This window comes from Dasypus novemcinctus, chromosome 18 (assembly GCF_030445035.2).
Source record: "Dasypus novemcinctus isolate mDasNov1 chromosome 18, mDasNov1.1.hap2, whole genome shotgun sequence".
Taxonomy (NCBI): domain Eukaryota; kingdom Metazoa; phylum Chordata; class Mammalia; order Cingulata; family Dasypodidae; genus Dasypus; species Dasypus novemcinctus.
The window spans coordinates 13,762,285-13,782,857 of NC_080690.1; the positions used below are offsets into that span (position 1 = coordinate 13,762,285).

Here is a 20,573-nt window from a genome sequence, read left to right on the forward strand (position 1 = left end):
AGTCCTCCTGTGTGCTCTCGGCTCCCGCCGGGTGGAACACCAAAATGCACCGAAATGCTCTCTGGTATGGATTCCCGTGTTGGCTTCAGGAACCCAGGGAGGGGCAGCTGCTTCTTTTCACTGCTCCCTTCTAAAATAAATGAATGACTGCAGGATTTCTCCTTTGATTGAGCACTGCGAGAGCCTGTATCTCATTTCGATGAACACAGGAAATGCAAGAACCAAACTCAACTCCCAAGCTATAGTGGAAACAAGAATTTAATAATAAAACCTTCACATCAAACATCTACTAAGGACAAAGGTAGATATTGCCCCTCCCCTTTAGATAGATAGTCTTTGTTGCTGTTGATTCTCAATTCAGTTCTTTGACAATCTCTTGCAGATCCTCCCTCCGACTAGCCATGTTTCGAGCGGCAGGACAGGCCCAGGGGTGTGAGTGGAGTCTGGAGGTGGCCCAGACTGGCTGCTGGTGAGGGAAGCACCTGCCTGGCCTGGCCCACGGTGGCTGGGGTCAGCAGAACAACTTTCCAGGCGGACCTGAAAGGGAAGGGGGCCCTGAGGCTAGAGGGCAGCTGGAGCCAGTTACAGTTTCCCCTTTCGGAAACTGGGTCCCTTCTGCTGACTCCCCCGAAGGGCTGAGAGAGCTCTCTCCTTGACCTTGGCTTCCAGGGGCATGGTCTTCCTCAGGAGAAGAAACCAATAAGCCGGCGAGGGGGCCATAGCATAATACATGTTGGCGCCATCCGGGATCTGCAGCGCTGGGGCAGGGGGTGGGGGGAGGTAGGGCAGAGGGGTGGTCAGCCGTGCTCCAGGGCATGGATGAACCCCACCCTCTGTGTCCCCATGAGAGTCGACCTCGGCTGGGCACCCGACTTCCCCAGTCCAACTCCAGGACCACAGAGGAGCCCCCTGAACAACACCCTGAATGACCAGGGAAGGCTCTGCAGAGGCACAGCTGAAAGCGGGGGACCCTTGTTCCAAAAGCAACTCTGACTCCCACCTGCCAGCCTCAGAGTGGAGCTGCCACGAGGTCGTCCCTCCCCCAACCACCCCCGCCGCCTTCCCTGCTGGAGATGGCAGCGCTGAAACTGGCCTTCTCCAACCCAGCACACGCCCCTGAGCCCAGTGCTTCCCAGGACCAGACTGGTGAGCCCACCAAGGGCAGCCCTGCACCGGGCCTCCTGAGTGGGGCCTCGCACCTTAGGCCCAGGGCCGTGCTGCCCCCACCCACCTCTGCGCCCCTGCCCTCTCCACTCACCCCCGACTCACTGACATCTCCTGAGATGATCTGCACCAGCTGGTAGTCCGTGGGCTGCTCCCCAGCCAGCTCGTGCTCTTCCAGGGCCTTGCAGATCACAGCTGGAGCCCTGTCTTGGTCGGTCACCTGCAGTGGGTCAATGCCAGGCCTCAGAGCATGGGTCCTGGAGCCGGCTCCCCACGGCGCAGCTGCCAGAGACCCCGAGGAGGCCCCTCTGCTCGGGGCTGGGTCTACAGGGGCATCCCTGTCCTCTCTTGCTCCCCCGGGGACACTCCATGCAATGAGGGCTCTTTTCCAATCATCCCTCACCCCAACTCCTACAAGAACCTGCACCTCTGTCTTGAGGGTATTTCCAAGGGAGGGTCCAAATCCCCTGCCTTGCAGGCTGAACCCCGTCCCCTGGCTCCTCGGCCTGCATGACTGCTAGGGGCTCCCAGAGCCCTGGGACAAAGGGTGGACTCACAGCAGAGGGTGGGGACTGTGGAGTGACCTTAGGGCCTCTCTCTGTCCCTCCTCCCTCCCTATCACAGGAGAGGGCTTGCCCTCGGGGAGGGCCCCTGCCCTGCCCCTGCCCCTCCAGGAGGCCTCTGCATAGCAGTGAACCCCCAGGCAGAACACACACGTCCAGTTCAAGCCCAGATGTCTGAGAGGAGGCTGGGAGATGCCCTATGGCCCCACAGGATGCCCTGGGCTCCAGGAGGCAGCTGTGCTCAGCAAGGTCTAGACCGCAGCTGCCTTGAGCACAAGGGCCCGGGTGCAGGCAGGGCTCAGGCAAGGCTCACTCTGACAGCTTAGAACAAGCACATCAGCTCCTGGCCACAAGAGAAGTGCAGCCTGTTTGGCTGTGCACCACGGCAGCTCTGCAGCCTCTGGGCTGTGGGGCAGGGGTGGCTCCATCTGCATGTCCATCTGGGATCTGGGCCCTGCTCACACCTTCACGGCCACCGACATGGGGCAGACCCCGCCCTCCCCTCTGGGTCATGGCAGCAGGCCCTCGCTGGCCGGTGTCTCCACACACCGCCTCACCGTCCACTCTGAGGCCAAAGCTCTCCTGCTGTCCCTGCTCTGCTCTGACCCTTCAGGGGCTCCTGAGAAAGTCACACTCTGTCTGGCAGCTCCAGGGCCTGATGGGACCTGGCTCCCAATGCCTCTCTGACCCCAGCCCTTCCCCTGACCCCTTCTCCTTCAGCCCTGGCCTCCCGGCTGCTCCTCGGCCCACCAAGCACACAGCTCCTCGGGCCTGCCTGTGTGCACCGTCCTGAGTCCTGACCGCCATCACACACACGCTCTTCCTGCCCCTGGATGTGGCTGTCTGTCCTTCCCCAGCCCCTGGCAAGTCTGCTCCAGGGCAGCAGGCAGGGACCATGGCACCGCTCAGGTGCCTACGGCCTGAGCCACCGTGGCCCAGGGGGCAGCCATATACCCAGCTCACCAGGATGCTCTGGACCATGTGGCCACTGTCCTCAGCCAGGGCGACATGGACTAAGCAGCGGTCACCCACGTGCCATTTGTAGCACGGCTGTGAGTCACAGTGCTTTTGGCTGGTCCAGGTGGCCCTGGCTTGGATGGAGGAGAAAGAGGACATTCCTTCCGATGCTGACGTGACGGTGGAGCCGACCCAAGATGATGCGCAGGTCGACTGCCCTGGCTGTGGGGGATGGGAGGTCAACAGAAGGCCGGGAAGCTCGGGGCAGCCTGAGCTGCTTGAGAAGTTCCAGGAGGCTCTAGAAGGTCTGGACGAGTCAACAGGGCTCCACCCCTCATGGACACGGGGAGGGCCCAGCAGACACAGGAGGGGCGGTGGCAGGGCGAGGGCCCCAGGGAGCAGGGCTGGGCAGTCACCTTCACTTCCTGACCGTCCTGGGCCTCCGGGAGGTGGTCCAGGTGGATTTCCACCTCAGAGCCAGAGGAGCCAGCCACGGGCGTGTGAGGAGAATCTGCTGCAACCCCGCCGCTGAGGTCAGGGCCACCCTGGAGCTGGACGCTGGAGTGGGCGGTGCTGCTGCTGCTGCCACTGGACTCAGCATCTGGGCCCTGGCGGCTGGATGGAGGCTCGGCTTACCTTGGGGGCCTCCCCTGGCATGCCTGCCCACCTCTGCCCTGCTAAATCTGCACACGGCTAAGTCCTAGGTCCACCAAGAGGAGTCAGTGGGCCCCGACTGCCTCTGAGCTCACGCAGCACCACCCCATTGCCCAGAGGAGGAAACGGGCACAGGGAGGCGGCGACTCTCCCAGCCCCAAGGCTGGTCGGGAGTGGAGCTGGGATCCCGGCGCTCAGTGGCAGGCAGGCACCCTCAGCCCACGCTCAGCCTGGAGCTCCCCTGAGCCCCGGCCAGCCCACCCTCGCCTGCCCCGCAAGGGGAACTCACTCTCCGCTCCAAGGCTTGCTGCCTTCCGGGGGCTGTTGGGCCTGGAAGCTCTCACTGGCCGACTCAGGTGGTGGCTCCCACTCACGAGACAGGAGGAGGCTACAGGACAGGTGGCGGCCGTCAGGCTCCCGGGTGCCCCAGCTCGGGCTCCCTCCCGGGGTCCTCACAACAGTTGGTGTCTGCGTGCCCCGGCCTCCTTGGGCAGCAGGGCCTACGTGGGCCCAGGGGACACCGGGGTGCTCCCGCCCCCACCGGGGCCTGATGCCCCCCTGGCCTCACCTGTCCTTCTGGCTGAGCTGCTCCACAGCCTCAAACCAGGCCCCAAAGCACCCATTGGACACAAGGCAGTCGTAGCAGCAGCAAGTCTGCAGCTGCTGCAGCCTGGCCACCAGCTGGTATTCCTGGGGTCAGACAGAGGAAGAGGCACTGCTGAGGATCGGGTGGGCTTGCCCGGTGGGCTGGGGCCGGGGGGCTGGATTGGCCCCTGGGTTCCCCAGCCCTCCCCTGCCTTCTGGGCTCTACCTGCCCTCAGGGCTGAGTTCACACAGCTCCTCTTCCAGGAAGTTGACCTTCCACCAGGTGAACCCCCACCCTCCCGAGGGAGGGGTCAGCCCTGTCTTCTCTCCTCCAACTCCCCAGCAGTCTTCCAGGAAGCTGCCTGCAGCTCGGGGGGACCCTGCCAGGAGGCTCTCTCTTGTCCCACCCCCACGCCCAGCCCCACCCCCGCACTGCTGGCCGCAGCTGCTCACCTTCCTCCTTTTCTCAAAATTCACCATGGTCCCCTGGAAGGCAGAGAGGTCACATCTGTCACAAGGGGGCCCCCAGCCATTGCCGTGCCCATCGCCCCTGAGCCCTTGTTGTGCGGCACGACTGCAGGTTCCACGGGCACAGGACAGCCCAGACCAGGCATGGACCCAGGCAGGCTTGTGGGCGCAGGAGTGGGGCCCGCGAGGGGAGCCCCAGAGCCCACCTGGCCTGCCCTCTGACCACAGTGGAGAGAAGCCCCAGAACCAGCCTGTGCGTACTCTGTGGCCACAAGTTCACGGCACCCAACTCCAGGGCGGCCAGCAGGCTCTCAGGAGATGCAGTGCGCCCACTGCTCGGTGCTCAGGGCTTGGGCTGGCCTCTCCTCCCAAGCCTCAGGGACCCTTTCCCACACAGCCCCGGCCCCCAAGCTCACTCACATCCAGAAACTCCTGCATGGCAGAGTTCACCATCGAAAACCGAGTGAGGAATGTCCCCAGCCATGGGACAGTGCCTTGGATGGCACCCTGTGGTGTTGAGTGGGTGGGGATGAGTGCAGGTGCTCGGGTGCCCCCGACACCCTGCCCTGACCACCCCACAGGCTCAGACTCCTAGGACCACCCAGCATCAGCCTGGCACACGCTCGGGCACTCAGCTGTCACCCCGAAGACCCCCGCCCGGTCTCCAAGGACCCCAAACTCCCCCACAGTCACCTCCCAGCACTAGTGTTTCTTCCATCACAAGCCCACACCCCACCCCTCCCAGTCCACCAGCCTCGGCTCTTCCAGGCTCTTGCTCTGACTTGCTGCCACTAGGCCCCGAGGATTCCCTTGGCTCCGGCCCTCAAGCTTCCAGGGGAACAGACTTGGAAGGGAGGCTCCCCGGACTCAGAGGCCCAGGAGGGATGGCTGGGAGGAGGGTCCCACCCTGACTTGGAGGCCACCCAGCCTGGCCCCCTGGCATGAGCCACACCCACCCCCTCCTGCTGCTGCTGCTGCTGCTGCTGCTGGACTCTGTTGGGGTTCACATCCAGGGTGGCAAACTCGGGGTTCCCCTCCTGTCAGGATTGAGCAGTTCAGGGTCAGTGAGGCCCTCTGCCCCTCCCCATTGTCCCTGGGGCCTTGGACCCCTGGACCAAGTGGGCAAGTGGAAATCTGCTGCCCCCACGTGCCAGAGGTGCCCTGGGGGCCTTGTGCAAGTGACCTGGCCTCCCTCAGCCTGTTTGGACATCTGGGACATGAGCACAGACATCTGACCCCTTCTCGGGAGTCCAGAGGCCTCAGGGGTGCACGCCAGTGGCACAGATGCTCTGGCCATCCCACTCCCCTCTCAGAGACCTGGGAATGCTCACCATGTTCCTTTTCTCCCGTCAACCCCACCAGCTGGCCACGAGGGCGGCACCGCTGGATGCTCATGCTTCCATTCCACAGGAGGACACACAGGCCCAGGGAAGAATGCACTAGGGGCGCCCAGGACAGGTGGCCTCCTCTGGCTGGAGGCCTAGTCTGCGCTGACGTCGCTCCACAGCCCGCCACTGCCAACAGCTGTCTGCTTCACCCAGCCCCCGCGCGTGCATGTGCGGGGGGCCCTGTGTCATCCCAGCCGTGGAGCTGGAGGATGGGCTGTCCCGGGAGGCCTAGCTAAGCAGATCCTGCCTGACCCAGCCCACACGACTGAAAACCCAAAGGCTGCCTGAGGCCCGCACACAGGCGCCCCTTCCCGGGGGTCCACTCAGGATGTTCTGCCTGCAGGGGCACCCCATCCTCCAGCTGCACGGCTGGGACCACATGTCCTTGTAGTACTGGACATCGAAGTTGTGCTGCATCTTCTAGGTGGAAGCTTCTACTTTCAGTCAGAAAGGACCCACCATGGTTTCCCATCTCCCAAAGACTTCTCCTAGCTCTGTGACACAAGCCATTCGTAAGGAGGTGCAGGTCTGAGACCCCCACGTGGATGGAGACTTCTCATCCTGCCAGTTCATCATCTCTTCCTGGAACATCCCAGCCCCCCTCCCCACCGCGTCCAAGCACCAACCCCAGCCTATGGCCCTGCAGCTGGCCCCCACCTGCCCACGAACCAGGCAGATGCCTCTTCATCTTCCTCCAGGAGAGGCCTGACAGGATGTTTGCAGAGAAACACCCAGGGAAACACTCACAAGCCCACCTCCTGAGCCCTGGCCCCCCACCTGCTCTTCACCTGGGAGATCAGCTCGCTGCCCTGTGAGGAGTTGCTCTCAGTGGAGAAAATCTCAGACAATGTCTGAAAGAGGTGGAAGCTGTCCCTGAGGAGGGCAAGAAACAAGGAGAAAGGTGGGAGTGGGTGGGAGCCTCCAGGGGACAACCCACTGCGCTGTAGCCAGGTCCTGGGACCCGGACTGCCTGGGTGGGTGGTGCTGAAACTGGGCAGCTCTGAGCACTGCAGGACATGGTGGGCTTGGGAGCTGAGCTCTCAGGCAGGCACAGCGGGGACCCACACTCCTATTTCACGAGTGGCTGGTGTTGACACGGGGAGCTGTCCCCTGGACAGAGCGGGCTGCTGACCAGCACACCCTGGACATGCTCTCATCTGGCTCAACTCTGTGACTGACCATGGACAGCACCAGTGTTGAGGCACAACAACTGACCTCAGGTCCTGGCAAGACCTGGAGCCCCAGTCCACCCGGCCCCTGCCCGGATCCCGCTGCCTCCAGGTGCCCTGCAGGGCAATGCCCAGCCTCCCGTGGGGCCCCTGGCCCCCCCCCCCGGCATCCCCTGGAGAGAAGCCTGCCCACCTGGAAACTTCCACCCATGTCTTCTTCTGATGGCCAATCACATGGCTTTCCAGAGCGGAGAGGATGGCATGGGCTAAGGAGTTATGGAGGGTTCGGCACTCTTGGGGAGGTAGAAAGAATGAGCCGTGAGGTGTGGTCTGAGCACCCCCTGCTCCCACTCCAGCCCCCTCAGCTGACCTCCCCCTCTGGATGAGAGACCCCCACAGAACCCCTGAGGGCAAGCCGGGGCCCCAGAGTGGGAACCCCATGCTCCACCTGAGGGAAGAGTCTGGGGGGGACGTGAGGAGGGAGGAGGGCTGTGCTCCAGGCAGGGCAGGGCCCAGAGGCTGAGAGCCCACCAGAGTGCAGGGGGGCTCCAGGAGCCCAGAGAGGGTCCCAGCATGCACCCTGGCCACCTCGATCCAGTGCTCCACCACCCTGGCCCTGTCAGTGGCCTTCATGCTGTGGTCCCCGAGGCAGGTAGCCATGACACAGTCGGCCACGCAGTTGACCTGGCCGATGACAGCATGCACAGTGGGCGCCACGTGCTCCTTGCCCTTCTGCTTGCACTGTGACCAGATGGAGCCCAGGCAGTGGTAGGGCACCACCTTCTTGAACAGCTCCAGGGGAGGAGGCCAAGTCAGCCGGCCACACCCACCCTGGCCGGGGTCATTGTCACAGCAGTGCATGTGGCAGGGACGGCTAGTGTCCTAGGTTGTCGGAGTGATGGACCCAAAGGGTATCGTGAATGAAAGACAGAGAGATTGGGATCAGGGGTTCTGAGAGCATTGATTTCTCATGCTCATCAGACAAGTTTATTAATCTCAGGGGCTTCTTTATATACCCCCAAGCAATTGTGAGAACCAGCAACTATTCTAGCTAACTATTCCCATTACCTCATTCTAAATAACACAATGCACAGTGGATAAGATAGTTACTAAAACTCATAATGTTCTATTATATTATTGAAACAAATATACTCATTAATCTTGTTGCCCAGGTTACTTGAGATATCAAGTCTGGGTTCTGCTGGAATGTTATGTTTCCCAGAGAGATTAGTCACCTGCACGTACATCTCCAGGGACAGCATGACCCAGTGGTCAGAAAGTAACTTGCTTCCATGGAAACAACATGCCTTCGTTTCCCATATATCCCCCTTTTTGTTTTAGTCAGGGTGACTGTGCCTGTCTTAGGTTGCCCTCCTCTGAGAGTCTTACCCGTCATTGACTACCAGCCAAGCGCTCTGACCATGGGGAATTATATCAGGGTTTTAGCAAGTACCAAATTATTAGCTTGTCCCATCGCGTCAACATGGTGCAGTCTTTGGCATATTTCTCATCCCAGACAAGCAACCACAATAAGCAACAAGATTAATACACAAAGTCCTATTCCTAATGCTGATAAAAAATGCTGAGACTTCCACCAATCTACTGGATTAAACTTATTAATATGAGAAATTAAGTCATTAAAGATATCCTTATCTTCAGCTACAAAAATCTGATTATGAAACATTTCTAATATCTTTTTCTGTAATTCTTCTATTTCTAATGACATATTACCTTTATGACCTATTAAATGATTTTTAATCTTTTCCTAATCAAATATAGAATTATTATAAGCAAGTGAAGTAATACAAAAGTTACTTTCATTCCAATCACATTTTAATCTCCTTAAGTTTAAATTATACAATTGATCTCCAATATGCAAAACAGCTGATTCTAAATTATTAACTCTACTGTTTAATTCTCCATCAATATATTCTTGACTATGCCATAAGTCACTAGCATTATGCCATTTATGCACATATTGTTGAGTCTGCACCGTCTCATGCAAGGCCATGATAGCTATAGTGGCAGCTGCAATGACACCAATCAGTCCTAAGATGCCAGCTATTATCAGTCCCACAAATCGCTTCAAGCGCTTCAGGATTTCTCAAGCCATATGGAACAGCAGTTGACTCTCAGGTGACAATTGCCAAATTCAGTTCAGTCGCACTGGGATCCACACTCCCCACCACCTTCAAGCCATTGTAATGAAATCTCCATTCTGTAAAATGTTCTCAGACAGATAAGTATGCAAGGCCCTACTTTTATAAAATAGAGCATTCTTGGTTATAGTTAATTTTCCAACCACAAACACATAAGAATCTCTTACACATGCCTGAAGATGATGAATTTGATTTAAATGCAGATATTGACCATTCTTACTATTATTCCCAATCCATTCTATAGTAGGAGCTATTCCTAGAAAAACTTTCCACAGATTCTTCTGCTTGGGTATAGATGTAATATTACACCATGGAGAAGGGATCCATTTCCCTTTCTGTTTCCAAACACTATTATTTTTAGTAAAAATTATTTTTTGTTGTCCTTTACTATTTAGACCATGCCAAATAAATCTGTCATTATATTCAATGGAACTCCCCATAGGAACCATTAAAAACGACAGATCTTCTTCCCATATGGCACTCTTGCCATCCTTCTTTATCCCTACTTTCTTTTTGTGGACAATCATAAGAAGGATTTTCAGACATAATTAAATTGTAAGAGGGAAATAAAGTCACAATAAACTGAGTATATTATTTTTAAAGATAATTATGGCCCAATTTTTAACATACATACAGGAAGGATGGTTACCAATGCATAAGGGTCAATAATCAAATGGTTATATGAGATTATAGATTCTTTGTCCTTCCTCATAGGGTTTAATTGACAATCAATCATCAATTGGTCCAGGGAATATATGGGTTTTATTCAGATATATATGAAAGAATGGATCTTTCCAGGTTAACACTTTAAGTAATGGGGCGTTAGGTATATAGGCCCAATAATTGTAATTACCGGCAGCTTCTTCATTACTTACAATCACCATCATCAGAAGTTGCAGGAGACCCCATCTCTTCATTCCAGGGTTTAATCCTCTTAGCAGGTAACCAAATTTGTTCTCAATTTTCTGAAGTGACAAGAGCATAGCCTCCCCCCCCATACTTTAATCCTGCCCTTTTTCCATTCATTACTTAAAATATCTTTCCAGAATATTGGTTGGTCTTTATTTCTAATGTCCACTTAGATGTTTGACATTTTCCAAAGTGACATTCCACAGGTGTCAATGAATTATAAACATTAAGAAAATTTAAAGTAAATAAAGCTTTTGCCAATTGATCTTTTGGTGTTATAATACCATCATCTCCCCCTTTTAGTTTTAAAAGCATAGTTTTTAGAGTATGATGGCTGCATTCAAATATGGCTTGACCTGTAGGATTATAAGGAATACCAGAAATGTGTTTTATAGCATATGTAGAACAAAAAGAAGTAAAAGACTTACTATGTAAGAAAGACCATTATCAGTTTTAATTTTCAAGGGGCGTCCCATCACAGCAAAAGCAGACTATAAAAGGGAGTGAACATAATGAAAACATTCACCACTTTGTGCAGTAGCCCACAAAAAATGAGAGTAAGTATCAATGCAAACATGGACATATCATAATTTACCAAATGATGGTATATGAGTAACATCCATCTGCCACAGTTGATTAGGAGTCAGGCCTCTGGGATTAGTTCCAGCCTGAAAAGGCACCTATGTTAGTGGTCCACAAGTAGGACAAGTACGAATAATTTCTTGCACCTGTAGTCTTGTTAACTTTTGATATTTATTTCGCAGGCCTTTAGCATTAATATGAATTAAAACATGGTAATCATGAGCACTTTGTAAACATCCTGCTAATAAATCAGTTCGAGCATTATTTGCTGTCATAGGACCAGGCAAAGAGGTATGAAAGCATATATGAGTAATGTAAATAGGATGCTGTCTTAACCTGATGAGATGTTGCAAGTCAGTGAAAAGTTGAGATAACTCATTAGTAGCAAAGATATGAGCTGTTTCAATATGCTTGACAGTAAGACATACATATTCAGAGTCAGAGACAATGTTCAAGAGTTTTTGAAATATTTGTAAAACCTTAATGACTGCTGAAAGCTCTGTGCATTGATGGTTGGGCTATGCACATAGCCCTGAAAAGCACTGCAAAAGTCTACTGTTGGTTTTTTACAGATAGAGGAATGCAGCTGGCTTGATTTGTCTAAGAAGACACTAAAGAAAGTCTTAGCAAGTTTTAAAACAAAGTGATAGCAATACAGCTGGACATTAACTTCTTACAATAAACTAGCAGTGTCTGGGATAGCTGCATACTACAGTATTGCTACTTTAATCTATGATAACAGGTTGTTTCTGTGACACACACTCTTTTATAATAATTAAAACCATAATTAACCACATTGTACTTTTCTTTAATATTATGCTGAAATATTGGTAACTTTATAAACTCTTAAACAATCATAGGAATATTTTACTCATACAACTTTAACAGAGGGTTAAAGGAAAGAAAAAACTTGTTCATTTTGTAACACTTTTAAACATCTTCTATTCGACTTATAACATGTTAAATGAACTTAACTATTTAATTTTTCTTTCAAGGTAAAATAACAAATCGCTTATAATAAGTTTGGAATAAAAGGCTACTTTTCAGGATTTAGTTTTGAGAAAGCAGGTTTGAATGTTATGTTCTTTTAATAGAGATAAAACTTTTCCTTTTTTGAACACTGAGGAAATGATAAGGTTAAAGCACAAGAAGCTATTTTGATAAAACAGACTTTCTTTGTATACTGATTATTCAGGACAAAAACCTCTACCAAAACAGACTAATGACTTAAGAGGCTTTGAGAAAGAACAAAATTTTAAGTTTGCATTAGTATACTACTTGATACTAAACCTTTTAAAATTTTATAGTTAGATCCATTAAATTTTATTTAACTTTAATCATAAAAATTTCTTTTCCATGAACCTTCTACACTTTCAGTATTCGCCTAGGTTTTGTTCCATATTTTATTCTTTCTTAATAACCAATTATTTTATCTTAGGACAAAATCATTTCCTGTTTCTTTAATAATAAAAACACATTCTATATATCTTACAAATGAAGTTATCAAGCAAACTTCTTATAACATAATACCATTAACACTAAACAAGCTTGTTAAAATAATGAACTTTTCTTTACTTTAAATACTTAGTAGCATGCAATATCAGAAACAGTTTCCTAAAAGCAAGTTGTCAAGGGAGGCTGGCTGCAGCCAAGCTTTTCTGTTATAAAATTACCTTTTATTATTATTATTATAATTAATTCAGGTTTGTTTAATAATGACCTTTTGGAATTAGCCACTTAAACACTTTAATTTAAACAGTGCTTCATAAGACTTTTTATAATTATTTATAACCATATAGACTATAATTATATTATTTTAAGACAAATTTTACCTTCACAGAACACATTTCCTTACTTAAAGTTACCACAATACATTTTACAACTTGCTACTTGCATTTAAGTTCCAAGAGTTCATGAAAATTAGCCATCCTACTTTAGGACAAAACATACTTTTTAGAAAAAACATTAAATTTCAGTCAGCATTTTCACAAACTTTTAATCTTTAATATTCATTTAAGTTTTACATCCTTCATATTATCCTGTGAAGAAAAATAAGTTATTCATTTCAATCTAGGCAAGAACAACTTTTTATAAAAAGACTTATAGTAATTTTGTTAATCAAGACTTACAATTTTTATCATTGTAGAGATCTTATTAACATTTAAACTTATGTATTAATATAAGCGCTTATTTAATTTTTAGCCATTTGAATAGAGCTTTTTTTTTAATTTTTATTAATTTATATTACCATCCATAGGCATCAAAATATACACTGACATTGAACGAACAGACAGATACAAAACAATTACAACACATTAACAGAAACATACAGTTTGCAATTAACTCAGAATTCTTACTTTCTTGGTATAGCTGTTTTTAAGTTCTTATTAAGATTTCTTCTGGAATCCATGCTGCCTGTAACATGCAAGCTTGTACTTGGAAACATTTTTATTAGTTATCAGCAATCAGTTAAGATAACTTGGGCAGCATAAATGTAGTTAAGCTCTAATTTAGCAGTTTAGACCATTAACACACATTTTTGGATTATTATTCTGTAAGACTATACTGAGACTTGAAGTTCAGGAGTAAACTATTGATTTAAAACTGAAAATTCCTTTTTAAATCTTGATAAAAATTTTATACTACTTTTATTATCTTGGTTAATAAGCCCAATCAGAATTAGCATGGAAACATGGTTTAACTCTATTAACCCCCACCAGCCCACAGCTACCTTGTCATGCAGACAGCAGGGGGTTTGCTGAGTTGCTGCCAGAAAAGTTTCCTTATCTTAACACTTTAACAGAGAGTTTTCTTACAAGCCTGATTTAACTAACAAGGACTTTGTTTAGTATCTTTGCCGATTTTAAATCTTTCAATAGTTTAAAAGGTATTGGCTCAGGATGAAACTTGACACCCCCTTGCAAATTATTTGTATCTGGTGGTATCACATGTAATGTTACGGGGAAAGCAGATAATAATTGTTTAACATAAGGCAAAGCATCGGCAACATCTGAAAACATTTCTAATTTAGGCTTAGTAACAGAAGGCAATTCAGTAGGTGCAGAGGGTTGTACTGGATACACAGAAGATATTTCATTAGGACACTTCACTGAGCTTTTATTGATGAAAGGGTTAATATCAGGATGAGGGAAAAAACCTGATGGTTCCCCATTCGCCTCAAGCTCCTGTTCTTGTTCCAATTTACTTTCTTTCATTTCAAATTTACTTATGGGCTTAGAAAATATAGTAATGTCATCTTTTTCTCCTCTTTAGACTGTGAAGGATCTAAGGCTGCTGCAGTTTGCTGTCCTAAAGCCCACACCGACAGGGGTATAGTTTTTCTTTTTTGATATGCTCTAAGTGGCACCTTCATTACTTGTTTCCACTGTTTAAGATTTAAAAGATTTTTCCCTTGTGGCTGAAACCAATAACAGTGTTTTTGTACTAGAGCAAAAAGTTCAAGTAAATCAGCCTTTTTAACTGAAACTCGACAGTATTTAAAAGAGATTTTAGTACCTGTGAATATTCTTCCATCCATCCTGGTTGATTACCCATACCCTGATGCTAGCAGAAAACAGGATTAATTAAAATTCTTACCACAGTGTGGTCAGACTCGAGTCACCTTTTGATGGACACCTCAACCTTTCTGGAAGGTTTTCAGTTCTGCATTCCCAATACTGTTGTGGAAGAATCTCTGCTGCAGTCACTACTTTGGGCCCCACGGTAGGCACCAAATGTCGGAGTGACGGACCCGAAGGGTATCGGGAATGAAAGACAAAGAGCGATTGGGATCAGGGGTTCTGAGAGCATTGATTTCTCAAGCTCATCAGACAAGTTTATTCATCTCAGGGGCTTCTTTATATACCCCAAGCAATTGTAAGAACCAGCAACTATTCTAGCTAACTATTCCCATTACCTCATTCTAAATAACACAGTGCACAGTGGATAAGATAGTTACTAAAACTCATAATGTTCTATTATATTATTGAAACAAATATACTCATTAATCTTGTTGCCCAGGTTACTTGAGATATCAAGTCTGGGTTCTGCTGGAATGTTATGTTTCCCAGAGAGATTAGCCACCTGCACGTACATCTCCAGGGACAGCATGACCCAGTGGTCAGAAAGTAACTTGCTTCCATGGAAACAACATGCCTTTGTTTCCCACACTAGGTCTCCTCTCCAGAGGCCCAAAAGTGTGGGCTTGGGCTCAAGAAACTCGCCCAGGAAACAAGGCTGGCAGTGGACCAGGGCTTGGACCCAGATCCCAGGATTTGGGATCAGGGTGGGGAAGGCTGGGGCGGCAGGTCCTGGGAGGAAGGTCCCCCCCAGCTCCACCCTGCCAAGCCCAGCTGCTCACTGCATCCATGAGCGACAGCTGCTCTGCCACCAGCTCGGGAGGGAAAGCCAGGAGCTCGGGCTTCTGCTCATGCAGACCGTCCCCGCAGGGCCTGGGCCAGGGGCAGGTAGGCTGTGGGGGGGCAGCCCACCCTGCTGCTGAGCTGAGCTCTGGCCATGGCTCAAGTGCTGCTGCCAGACTTGCCTCCCCCTCCAGAGCCATTGCTCCTGAAGGTGCCTGAACCGGCTGGAGCTCCAGAGTGGGCACTGGAGCGACCTGTGCAGGCAGCACTGGAGGTGGCAGTGGAACCACCTCCCCCTTGCCAACTGGCAGCGCGGATGGTGCATCAGGGGCTGCCCCTCTACCTCCGCAGGGGGCACTGGTGCTCCCTCCACAGGTGGCAGTGGAGGTGGCCCCAAGGCATCTTCCAGCTTGAAAGCCAGCACTTCTGCTGCTGGAGGAGCAGGCTCTCCCTCGAGAGAGGGCAGTGCCAATCCATGGAGCAGTGGTGAGGCAGATGGAGATGGGCGTGCCTCTGGTTCTGCAGCTCGTGCTCCTGATGGTGCTGCAGCTGCCTGCAGCTCCTGAGCAGGTGCTCCGGCTGACCAGGTCGGATGGTCTAGCTCCAGGGAGGGCACGGGCCCCATCCCTGTGGGGGGCAGCTGTGGTGGTGTTGGAGCCACCTTCAGCTCAGGAGCTGGCACCATGGCGTGGAATGCGTCAGGCTCTATTTGCATGGCAGGTGCTGGTGCCACCTCACTAGCTGGCACTCCAGGTGGTGATGGCGCCGACTCTGGCTCTGGGCCTGTGTCAGCTGCAGAGGGTGGAACTGGCACTGGCGGTTGCACTGGAGGCATCGGTGGCTCTGGAGCTGACAAAGGAGCTGGACAAGAGGCCGTTTCCCCACCATGAATGGCTCCAAGTGTCATTCCAATACAGAGAAGATCCCACTACCTCGAGGGGAAGATCCTGCCCAGGAAAGTGCTCCCCGCCGCAGGCTCCCAGGTGACATGTCTGGGGCTCCACCTTGCTTGCAGCCCAAGGGCAGCTCTGCTGGCTCCTGCCTCTGCCGTGCAATCCCGGCCCCCGGCCCACAAGCTCACATGCCCCCACCCCGAGGCCCCCTCACCCTCCGGCTCTGCCTCCATGGGCTCCGGGTGTGTCATCTGCACAAGCAGAAGTGCGACGCAGCACTGCAGGCCAGAGCCCGGCAGGTGCTCCTGGGCATGGGCCGCCAGCAGCTGGAAGCAGGGAGCATCTGGAGGCTGCAGGAAGTCCTCCCAGTACTGGTCCATCCAGGTGCCCAGCAGGGCGCAGAGGGTGCTGAGGGCAGGGGGCGCAGCATGGTCAGACACCAGCCTTGCCCTACATGCTGCCCCCAGGGACCCTCCCACTCCACACAAAGTCCATGAGGACAGCAAGGGCTCTGACTGGCCTGGCCACAGCATGGTGCTGACACACCGTAGGAGCTTCATCACCGGGGGAGTGCGGAGGGGGCAGGACCCGTCCTCCCGCCCCAGGCCCTTGCGGCCCCCACCCAGGACTGTCTGCCTGAGGAGCTGCCTCATCTTCCGCCTGGTGTCGTGTGTGTCTCCCCTTCCCACGGACACTGACCACCCCCCCACACCCCGGCTGGACCCAGCCATCCCCACCACCCCTGCAGGAGGCAGACAGGACTGTGGTCCCCAGCAGATTGGCAGCAGGCTGCTCACCACCTCCTGTCGGGGGTCTGCATGAGGTGGTGTTTGGGGGCCTGGGGGCTGGGAGGGGGCGGAGGAGAGGTGGGCTTCTCTGGGGAATGAGCCCCCTGGCCTCCTGTGCAGACAGTGCCCCAGGACCCCACCTGAGCTTCCTTACTCCTTTGCAAGCAGAGGGGGAAGTCCTCTGGACTCAGCCTTCCGGGGGACGGAGGACAGATGGCCCCAGACCCTGCCCAGTGTTACCCTGTCACCCACCACCCGACTCCCCATAATGGGGCCTAGGCACGAGAGCCCCTCGCCCTCACACAAAGTGCACCTACATTTTCACATCAAGGCGTCCATGAGGCTCACCCCTCCCACCGAGGTCACCTCCATACCTAGGGGAGACCATGAGCCTGTCACAGCTGCTCGCTGAGTGTCCCCCCTGCTGAAGATGGCTCGGCCTATTGCCGGTGGCCCCCCCTCCAAAGGAACCCAGAAGGCAGGATCTTTGGTCTGCCGTGTCCGCTGCATGAAGCCAGGTGCCGAAGGGAGCGCGTGCACTGAGTAGACACGTGCCGTCTACCAGGGGAAGGGAGAGCCCTCAGCGGCACCTCCTCAGACCTGGGGTGGGCCTGGAGCCCTCTGGCAGCCCACAGGGATCCCTGCTCTGACCACACCAAGGTCAGAGGCTGAAAGGGCTCGCAGACCTCCCTGAGAAATGAGAAAACTGGGTGCGAAGGGGGCGAGGCCGAGAGCCTCTTCCTTGGGCAGAGGAAAGTCCTGCCCAGGAGCAGCCCTGTGCCTCCAGCCTCCCTGTCCGGGAGCCAGACTCGGGGCAGCCCTTTCCATGGCCCCTCCCAGTCTGTCCTACAATCAGCCCTGGGGGCTGGACCTCAGGGCACCCCCTTCCCAAGGAGGAAACTGAGGCCAGCGGGTGCAGTGGCATTTCTGTGCCCCAGCGCGTGGGGGCACAGCAGTCCAGGGGGCGGGCACTCACCAGTGGAACAGCTGGTCCAGGACATGCTCGGTGGAGGCGAACATGCGGTAGGTCCCCAGGAAGGTGTGGACATAGCTGAGGTCGCTCTCCTGCAAGGCGGGCACCAGGTGCTCTGCCAAGTCCTCCCAGCGGCCTGCCTTGACCGTGCGCATGGTGCGGCTCTCCCCCCTCACAAGGGCCCCCTCGTTCTTCCTCTGGGGTGGGACAGAGTGGGCAGTGTGGTCAGACGCAGCTCCTGGAGCCAACTGGGCGGGGCCAGGGCCCACCTGCTGCCCCGAGCCATGAGCAACATCCGGCCGAGGGGCCGTGAGGGCCCCTAGTGGAGAAAGGTCCTCGGCCTTCACACTGAACCTCAGGCGAGCAAACACCTGAAAGGTGAGGCCCCTGACCTGAAAGGGCGGGTGCCTGGAGGGTCCTTGGGGGAGAAAGGCCCCTGCAGGGCTGAGGGTCTGAGCAGACCCTGGACAACTGCAGACCCTCCTGGTCAGGAGACTACCTTCTGGACTGCACTGCCCCAGGGCCAGAGGAACAAGGGGATGCCATTGGCCACCCCAACCCCACCTCAGGACAAGGAAGGGAAATGCCAGGGCCAGGGCCAGGGGCTGCAGGGACGCTCCCCCCAAAGACAGTCAGTGGTCCCCCACCAGTGCCCCTCCACAAGGTCAGCTGGCCCTCGCTGGAGAAAGGGAGGTCTGCATGGCCTCTGCCCTTTCCTGGCTGGCCCTTTCCTGGAGCCTCTGCCGGGGCCGGGAGAACCACTGCCTGGGGGCTGCAGGTGGTGTCCAGGGCAGCAGAGCTGGCAGGGCCCTGGGACAGAACCTTCAGCTCCAGCAGGCCCGAAGGCCGAAAGGCTGCAATGAGTAGCCACCCTCCTGCAATCCTGGGCAGCCAAGGCAGGCCCCAGCTCCTACCCAGGAAGGTCAAGGGGGCAGTTCTGGGAGACGGCGAGAACCCTCCTCAGCAGGAGAGCTGGACGGCTCGGAGCAGATGGGCAAGGACAGTCACAGAGATGCTGCCAGGGACGTGGGGCCGAGGAGGGGACTCGCAAATACAGCAGCACCATGCGCACCTGTCTGCAGCGCGCCCACCCTCTAGCCGGCCCTGCCGGGAATCCTGTGCTAAGGACCCTCTCCTGCCCCTCTCCACGTGTGCAGTGACCTTCCCCTGTCTGTGGAGTGGCAGTGTGCTGGGTGACTGGGGGGGTCCCAGGTTCCTCGGGAAGCAGGATATGGGGCCACTCGGGTGGGAAAGCCCTGAAGAGCGCGCAGTGGGGGTCAGGGTGGAACATGGCCCTGGGGTGCTCCCCGGCTGCCTCAGCCCCCCCCTCGGCACCTGCTCTCACCTGGAACCAGTGCCGGCCCTGGCCGGGGCCCCAATGGACCGGCACCTTCCTCAGAGAGACGGTGTAGACCAGCCCCTCCTCCAGCTCCTCGCCCACCACCTGCATGGAGCTCTGTGAACACAGTGCCCGGCGGCCAGGCCGAGGGGCATCAGCGAGGGGCCTGTCCTCCCCCGCAGGGGAAGCTGGCCCTCCATCGGGCGGGGACCCAGAGCAGACCCAGATGGGCTCTGCCTTAGCCTGGTGGAGAGAGCAGGAAAGCTCGAGGCTCAGGAAAGACACGGTCCACATGGATGTCCCCAAGCTGCCTCTTCCAACCCCCGCCCATGACCTGGCAGGGGACAGGGAAGGCCCTCAAGGCCCCCAACCCTGACAGCTGCTCCTGCCTGCGGTGGTCCCCCTGTCCATGCCCCCACACCCTGAGAAGAGGATGGACGTGGGGCTGCCCAGGAGGAGCACAGCAGTGGCCTCTGCTCAACCGGCTCCCCTGGGCCACCCCATGTCACCTCTGGGTGCCTCCTGGGTGCCGATGGCCAGCGGCTCCATGCCTGAGGCCTGAGCCAATGTTGGAAGCAATGGCAAGGGGATTCATTCCCTGTTTGGTGGAGGCTGGAGCCTCAGGGTCAAGCAACGCAGCAGGGGAACATGTTGCTCTCTCGAGCATCTCCTGCCAAGTGAGCTGGGAAGGGGCTGCCTGTGGAATCTGGGTGCCTGGTTACCAGGGTTCCAAGTTCTGTCACCGAGGAAGTGAGGTCACTTCCTTAGGTCATTTCCCCTGGGCCCTTCAACTGTCAGAACCCTGCCAAAGTCCCTCTGCATGGCTGTCTGTTCATCCCCTGTCCTGGATCACCTTGTTCCCTGGACGCCGTTCTGCCAACACGTCCCCCCCACAGCTCCCTGGGAAGGCTGCGGGCAGCTCGGGCCCCAGCTTGGGGGAGACCCAGCTGGGTTCAGAGCCCGCTGCTCCATCCTTTCCATTTTGGGGAGCCCAGGCTAGTCACTGGGGCCCACCCCCAGTCTCCTCACCACACAGCGGGATCCATTCTAGCATCGACTTCCCGGGACAGCATCACATCCATGGGGGTCAGACACTGTGAGCCCCGGAGTCTGGTTTCACACGGAGCGAATGCACACACTCATACATGGGAGAAGCAGGAAAGGGACAGATGGAACCCCGAGTCCAACTCCACACAGGGCTGGGGGAGGGCTGTGTAGTCTGAGGACACCCACTTGCACTCCTGGGTTGCTGTCTCCATCTGGCCCGTGATAAGGTGGAAAGGAGACCAAAGTCAGACATGGCAGCTGTGCCACCAATCCTGCCCAGAGGCTTCCCATTGCCTTTATTATTTCTAACTCTATCTTGTCCACTTAAGAATTGGAGATAGAAGTAATCATTTAAAAAGAAAAAGCAAGCACAATTGAATAAAACTGTACAACACTCAGTTAAATGGACTGGCTACATAGACATTGTTTTTTATCATACAGTATGTTACACAGTCTATTTGGTTCATCATAACACAATCCTATGGTATTGGCCCTTTTGTGTCTGTCTGGCTTTACTTACAAGAATCTCCTCCAGAGTCATTCACGTTGTCTTCTTCTTTACAATTCATTTCTT

At 53.5% G+C, this 20,573-nt stretch overlaps 1 protein-coding gene across 1 annotated transcript; it reads right to left on the reverse strand.

The window, feature by feature from the left end:
* Window positions 1-395: 395 nt before the first annotated feature.
* Window positions 396-19,063, reverse strand: LOC101416511 (ral guanine nucleotide dissociation stimulator-like). The gene is made up of 18 exons (XM_071209525.1): window positions 18,959-19,063; window positions 17,883-18,005; window positions 17,617-17,810; window positions 16,067-16,260; window positions 15,544-15,751; window positions 14,959-15,049; window positions 7,528-7,740; window positions 7,142-7,239; window positions 6,568-6,652; window positions 5,348-5,428; window positions 4,812-4,898; window positions 4,377-4,409; window positions 3,907-4,028; window positions 3,628-3,726; window positions 3,101-3,299; window positions 2,691-2,906; window positions 1,200-1,384; window positions 396-537 (listed from the first exon to the last, which is right to left on the reverse strand). Exons 1-18 carry the CDS (start codon window positions 19,061-19,063, stop codon window positions 396-398), a joined length of 2,475 nt encoding a protein of 824 aa, XP_071065626.1.
* Between the last annotated feature and the right edge of the window lie 1,510 nt (window positions 19,064-20,573).

Bases quoted from the DNA above. Each gene is read 5' to 3' on its own strand.
- LOC101416511 (XM_071209525.1), bottom strand. From the start codon at position 19,063: ATGCAGGTGGTGGGCGAGGAGCTGGAGGAGGGGCTGGTCTACACCGTC. The intron at 4,029-4,376 runs GTGAGCAGCTGC...GTCTGACCCCAG, and splicing joins ATTTTGAGAAAAGGAGGAAG to GAATACCAGCTGGTGGCCAG. The intron at 2,907-3,100 runs GTGACTGCCCAG...CATCCCCCACAG, and splicing joins AGGACGGTCAGGAAGTGAAG to CCAGGGCAGTCGACCTGCGC.